At 42.2% G+C, this 6,819-nt stretch overlaps 2 protein-coding genes across 2 annotated transcripts; both read right to left on the bottom strand.

The window, feature by feature from the left end:
• Positions 1-1,420: 1,420 nt before the first annotated feature.
• On the bottom strand, positions 1,421-3,654 carry olah (oleoyl-ACP hydrolase). Its single transcript, XM_053863365.1, has 6 exons — positions 3,216-3,654; positions 2,829-2,967; positions 2,660-2,759; positions 2,363-2,532; positions 2,211-2,293; positions 1,421-1,704 (listed from the first exon to the last, which is right to left on the bottom strand). Exons 1-6 carry the CDS (start codon positions 3,343-3,345, stop codon positions 1,562-1,564), a joined length of 765 nt encoding a protein of 254 aa, XP_053719340.1. The 5' UTR covers positions 3,346-3,654; the 3' UTR covers positions 1,421-1,561.
• A 1,340-nt stretch (positions 3,655-4,994) lies between these two features.
• LOC128756801 (free fatty acid receptor 3-like) lies at positions 4,995-6,730 on the bottom strand. The gene is made up of 2 exons (XM_053861486.1): positions 6,594-6,730; positions 4,995-5,918 (listed from the first exon to the last, which is right to left on the bottom strand). The coding sequence occupies exon 2, from the start codon at positions 5,886-5,888 to the stop codon at positions 4,995-4,997; it is 894 nt and encodes a 297-aa protein (XP_053717461.1). The 5' UTR covers positions 5,889-5,918; positions 6,594-6,730.
• Between the last annotated feature and the right edge of the window lie 89 nt (positions 6,731-6,819).

Here is a 6,819-nt window from a genome sequence, read left to right as displayed (position 1 = left end):
TCAACCATATGGCAGCATGTTCCTTTGATTCAGATATGAAAAAAAAAACAGGCAAAATGATTACAAAACCACAACTGAGAATACCAGGTGTCCAAAATCAACCGCTTATATGATCATTATTATCAAATCATGACAAAAGGTTTCTACAATGATTCAGGCCCTCGACTTCTCCGTTTGTGAGTTCGACGGTTGCAACTCTCCTCATCAGACTGATAGATTTTCTCTGTTCAAATGACTTGAATTGCCACTATTGAGATTTGTATCCACCCATATGACAAGAAAAACACCCTTACCGTGAAATGTTTTTACTATTACTGTACCTCCACCACAGAGTTCTTGTGGTCGTCTGCGTGACTTTACCAGCACGATAACTGATCAAGGAATCAATGAACATTTTAGGAGGTGTTGATCACGGGACGGATGCTCTCATGTTATATCTGGATCCTGGGATCTTTTAGATCCGTCACTAGCGAGACAGAGAGAGTGGCAGTGCTCCAACAACCCTCAGCTTCAAGTCCCAATGTGTGTTTGAGCCAGAACACTACTGCCACCTGCAGCCCCAGTGGAACAATTGGCGTCTCACCATACGATATAACAAATGCAGGACAGTCCTATTGGCTAGAAATCCTCCTTTTTACCAGAAGCCTGTCCACTTTGAGGGCTTTATTAAGTTTCCCCCACAGAGAACTCGTAAACTCCTCCACATTACCTCTTTCCGACTGCTTCTATTGGGTCTTTTTCTTTCAGTCTTCCACTCAGTGATCACCGTTGGCTTCATCTTTACGCTGACTGAAGGCTTCTGTGCTGTTCTCTGGGACTTAGAGGCTACATTTCCGCTGGAAGCTCAACAACTTTAAAGAGAATGAACAACAAGTTGGTCCAATGAAAGTACACTTAGGAAATGTTTTTTCTAATAAACTATGGACTGTCGCCATTTCAAAGACAAGTAACTAACTCAAAATGAAAGTAAGCTGTTCACAGAACAATGATATACAATACTGAAAAAAACAGTGTGGGTCAATGTGCCACGGAATTTACATTCTAGATCAAATGAAATGTTAGCACTTACCAACATGGATCTGCTCCACTGCATGTGCTTCTTTGAAAATAAAATGCAAAAATCTCTTTTGTTTTCAGCCATACGGGTTGAACGGAAGTTGCTATCCTGACAGATTGATCTCTGGCTGTCACAAGTGCGTGTCCAATCACACAGTTCAGTGTAGCTCTAGCTGGCTTCTGCCAGTACCTGACGACAAGAACTATCTGAAATACCATCATGTACAACACTGTATGCAGCGCAGTCGGGTGGAACAAATATGAAATGAAGAGATCTGAGTGAGGGAAAAAAATGATGTCAAGTATTAATGAATGTAGTTAATACTTTTAATTACAAATGTACAAATAAAAACCAAACATTTTTTCTAGTGTTTACACCAGGACATCACAGCAAATCACTGGTGAAACCACATCCACACGTTAAGGGACAACAACAAGTATTTTTTTTTCAATTTCCGTATATATTTCACTTTCCAAGAGGCTTGGTTTAAGCTTATACTAGTTATCAAAGGTAGTCCATGTCCGACGTCTCCAGCTGCTGTCTGACGTAGTGCAATATACTTTTCTCATTTTGGGGATCCTTCAGATAAAAGTGTGACCCTTCAAACATTCGGATGGTGAAGTCTCCAGATGTGATGTCTTTCCAGGCTGGAGATGGAAACCCATTTTAGCGCCGTGACAGTTTATCGCAGCAGAAGCAAGTTGATTAATATAATCTGCATTTTCCACTATTGCATATTTGCTCATTGTACTTGTCGAAAATCTGATTTTGTGGCTACTTTTCTTTGTTTGAAGTAAAGCTGGATTCACAGCACATGTATTTCACATCGCTGCCCCCTGGCGTAGCAGAAACATTACTGCAGGGACTCATTCATTGTGGGTTAATGAACATCTTATTAACCAGTCTCAGTCAAAAATCCGGACCAAAGCAGTAAAAAAAATATGATTCTGTATTTTTTAAGTGATTGATTAAGGCAACAACAATTTGAGAGACTTGTACAGCCCACATTATATTTAAAATCTGACAGGGGGCTGACAGGGAACGGTGAATAGAAAAGTGACTTGCATTCACAACTTCTCAGATGAATAAAGCGTTTATAAAAAGAGGATCTGTGTTTTAAATTCATAGTGCCACCTACTGATCATGTACCTACCCTGCAGCTCATGAGGAACATCATCCTTTCCGTCCAAACAGGAGACAGGACAGGAGAGAAACGGTCGGTCAGGTTTCTCATATCTGCCATGGAAACAAATCCAACTGATGTTTTCTGAATTCTTAAAATACATGGAAAGCGTGGGTGCTCACCGGAAGCTCTCCACCACGTGGAGGTCAGCCTTCAGCGCTGGGAGAAAGAGCTTCAGAACGTCAGGCTTGGCGAGAAGTTCTGGAGGCGTTCCTCCAATGGAAATGAGCCATTTGAGAAAATCGTCGTCCGATAACTGGCTTCTCTTTGGAGCTCTGAGACGAGTCTCGGACTGAGGAAGGAAAACTAGATCATCGTGTTGCAAATGTTGGCAAGTGAAAGATGCTTGCAAGGGATGATGGAAGATGTTGAAGGTTAAAGGTTACTATGCAGGGATCATTGAGCAACGTCTGACTCACATAAGGCGCTGAGGCTCCAGACAGGAAGAGGTGAACAGGCTCAAGGTTGTGACTCCTCTTCAGAGCGTCTGCCACTGCTAAACTGGTGAAGGCACCGAAACTGTGTGAATCCCAAACAGGTGTTAAATGATCACATTAAACAACGAGACATCTCGAACGCTGATGTCACCTGTGGCCGAACAGAGCGAACGGCTTCTCTCTCAGCAGCGGCAGCAGAACGGTGACAACCTCGTCCACGATCTGCTGCATGTTTTCAAAGAACGTCTCTTTGGCTCGACTCTCCCGGCCTGGAAGTTTGACAGCCAACACTGAGGGGGAAAAAAAGAACTTAAGCACAAAAGTAATTGATAAATCACAACAAAAGAATGTGATTTATAAGTATAATATTATGGAACAAACTGAATTAAGTCGTCACATATGCAGGAGAACATTTCAATAACTCTTAAATAGTGCAAATAATGAGTGAATGTTTAGTATCACAGAAACAAACTGAAAACACTACAACAAACATTTACAAAGCCAAACATATAGCGTGTATGTGACTTCTATGATGTACCTTCTACGGAGCTGTCGAGCGTTTGTCCCCAGCGAGCGTAATGCACGGACCCTCCACCAGCCCAGGGGAAGCAGACGAGCCGAACTGCTGCTTCTGGATGTTTCCTAAAACAGTTAATGACCTTCTCCATCCTGCTCCGGCTTCCTATTAAGCCTTCGAACTCAACGTTTTGGTTTCTTTCGGCGGTATGACGATGTTTTTAAAGCTGTAAATAATGAAACATTCGCTTGCTAGGCAACAGAAAGTACGCATGCGCACATGCTCTCAGCTCACGTTCGGTATTCCATTGACACCTGGCTAACATTTTTTTAGTCTTAACAAATGCGGTCAGTGTCTCCTAGCTAATGACGTAATCACGCCGAAAAACATAAAATATAGTTAAAGAGATAAAGCCGGTAACAGGCGTATTTGAAAGACCGGTGGAAAGTCCGCCTCTCTTCTTCTGTTTCACAAAAGGAGCCGTCATGTAATACAGCGCCATCTATGTTGTTGTGGTGAAATCGAAAACTGCATCATACGATCAGAAAAGAGATATTGGTTATCGATCCCACATCGGAAAATTGACGCCTTGCAACAGGAAACAATGCAGATACGTTTAAATACAATGACAAATAAAATAACACAATTACATACTTAGATATGATGTACAGTGATGAGGTTTTTTTTTTCAATTATTATTCCAAGTGTGGATTTTTGGTTAAATTTACGTCACTGATCAATTTGAACTCAGTTTTGAAGGTCATATGGTGTGATGAACAAACTGTTCCTCAGAGAGGACGCACGGTGGACAGCACGAGTACAATCAGCCTCCACGTTATCATTGTTTACTCCCCCCTGTAGATCCCCCGTATAAGAGGAAATTCTTATCAGCCAATGTGCTGAAGTCCCTCCATACATACAAGAGACCATTTTCATAGCCATCCGGTCCGGAAATTTCACATTGTATTGCCATCCGTCACCAACAGGAGACGACATTCAAGTTAAAAAAAAAAAAAAAAAAGATTTTCACCGTTTAGGAACGTGTTTATTGCCCCAAAATATCTCTCTCACACACACACACACACACACACACACACACACACACACACACACACACACACACACATATATATATATATATATATATATATATATATATATATATATATATATATATATATATATATATATATATATATATATATATATATATATATATATATATATATATATATAATCACTTTTGGTCATAGTCAGTTACGCTACATTAATTATTTATAATGTCTCAGTACACATTAAGTCATGCATGAATGATCAATCATCGACATGAAAACAGTTACTGCTACTGACATTTTCAACGGCCCAACTTCACAGTTTCATGTTGTCTAAAGAAGAAAAAGTCATTGTACTTAAGTTTCTAATCTCAGACGCATAACTGAAACACATCACTCACTCAGTTGAGGATTGCTCAGGGGTTCGTGTCATGTTAAATAAGTTAAAAAGTTGCAGAACAAAATTCATTGAAAAGTTTGGCTCCCCTTGAACAGGAACTTTCCATCTTTACCAGTGATTTCCTGGGTTCTCATGATATTGAAACCCATCAGTGCACATTAAACCAGTATTAAATTTAACCATCAAGCTCTTGCGGTCCTCAATAAAAAACATGGCAGACCCCTGGGCTGTGAGTTGTGTTGGGCTTCAGAGCATAAATAAAACAGTAACTGCAAATAGAATTGAGCTCAAGGATCATACTACACCAACACACTACACCGACGTCATGTTCAGTCATGTAATGCTTCCTCAGCTGGCAGTGCCTCCGCATTTCAGGATGTGCAACTTTGCAGCGATGCTGTTGAAGCAGCGATGTATCATGCGTCGGACTGCAGCAGAGGAGACGTAGAAGATAAACGGGTCCAGACAGGCATTCAAGGTGCTCAAGAGAAGCACCACGATTCTCCAGCTCTGACTCTCGTCTTGCACAAATCCAACCACGTGAGAGACGTTGTAAGGGCCGAAGCAGACCACGAAGGTGAAGAGGGTGCCAACAGCCAGACCGATGGCACGCAGTCTTCGCCGTCGGCTGATGTTCGGAAGGCGTGACAGGATGACGATGAAATTGATATAGCAGAAACTGCAGATGACCAAAGGGATGCAGAAGAGGACAAAGAAGAGCTCGAAGCGGACCCGCCCCACGATTGCATACTGGTCCTCTGTGAAGTCCTGGTAGCAGGTCAGAGGAGTTGTAGTGGAGTTGAGCCACTGGATGTAGGGTATGATGTAGACAATGCTGAGGTTCAGAGAGGTCATCGCCCAGAACATGACACAAGCCAACGTGGCATAGAGAGGGCGGCGGCACAGGGAGTACCTGAGTGGATAGGCCACGCCCAGATAGCGCTCCACGCTGACAGCAGTGAGCAGCAAGGTGCTATTGTAGATAGGGACGTAGAAGATGAAACTGGTGATGGGACACAGCGGGAAGCCCAGCGTCCAGGTCATGTTGTCGTACGCCACCTTCATTTGGAACGGGAGAAAAGCCAGGAAGATGAGGTCGGAGATGGTGAGGTTGAGCAGCAGCACGTCGATGGGAGCCGCCCGCCGTCGCAGTTTCCAGAAGAACGTCCAGAAAGCCAGCATGTTTGTGGGGAGTCCAGTGAGGAAAGTGAAGATGTAGACCGAAAGCAGAAGCTGCCGCATGGCCACTGTGCCGACTCACTCTTGCAGAAGCTTAGCGACAAAGCAAAAACGGAGTGTTAAACCTGCGGGTATTTCGTTTTTGAAACACTTGAAAGGCAAGAGGCAGGCGATCAAAGCAAAGACCTAGTTATGGCCACTGACCGAGGCATCAGAGGCATGAATGCTGATGCATTGCTTGCTTATGCGCGCCTCTGTTTGTAGAGCACAGAGTTCAGCATACAACAGTCCTTTTAAAGGCCCTATATTACACTAATTTCAGAGGCTATTACAGCACTACTGGGTGTAGAGTGGTGTATTTTCGAAGGTTTCTTTTCGAAGAACGCTCCATAAATCCTAAAAAAAAGTAGAGTCCAACTCCACAGTCAGAGGTAGAGTTCAGCTTGAACAGTACTAAAATAAATAGGACTTGTAGGGAAAGCGTTCACTGAAAAAGCAATTCTTTCATGTTAATTTTGTGATATTTTTCTGTGTTGGGTTGAAATAACAGGAGTAAAAAGGTACAATATAAATGTAATATATAAGATTATTCTGATGATCTTAAAAAGCCAAACTCATGCTTTCATCATCTGAGAGAGATTTGGAGTAGGATAAGTTATTATTTTTATGTTTGTCAAGGCAAATTCAATGTTTAACTTGAGCAATTTATATATACATATGTTTTAAAGTTTACCTTATTTATGACTAGCGTGGTATAAAATATCTTACCTGTCTCAAGCGTTAAAACACAATTTCTCCATCAGGACTCTGCCATGGCTTCTTCTCCACACACCGCTCAAAAATCGTCTCTGATCCAACCGCGTCGTGACACCTCGTGTCCATATCCACTATCTTTCCGTCAACTGAGGAAATTTAATAATCCTCTTTGCCTTCAACTCTCCAAACATCGTCACCCGGCAACTGCTGAACGGCTTTACCAGCGAGAGTGCAGTAA

This window comes from Synchiropus splendidus, chromosome 4 (genome assembly GCF_027744825.2).
Source record: "Synchiropus splendidus isolate RoL2022-P1 chromosome 4, RoL_Sspl_1.0, whole genome shotgun sequence".
Classification (NCBI taxonomy): Eukaryota; Metazoa; Chordata; class Actinopteri; order Syngnathiformes; family Callionymidae; genus Synchiropus; species Synchiropus splendidus.
The sequence above is the reverse complement of the archived record's forward strand: the minus strand, read 5'-3'. Positions and strand labels throughout refer to the sequence as shown.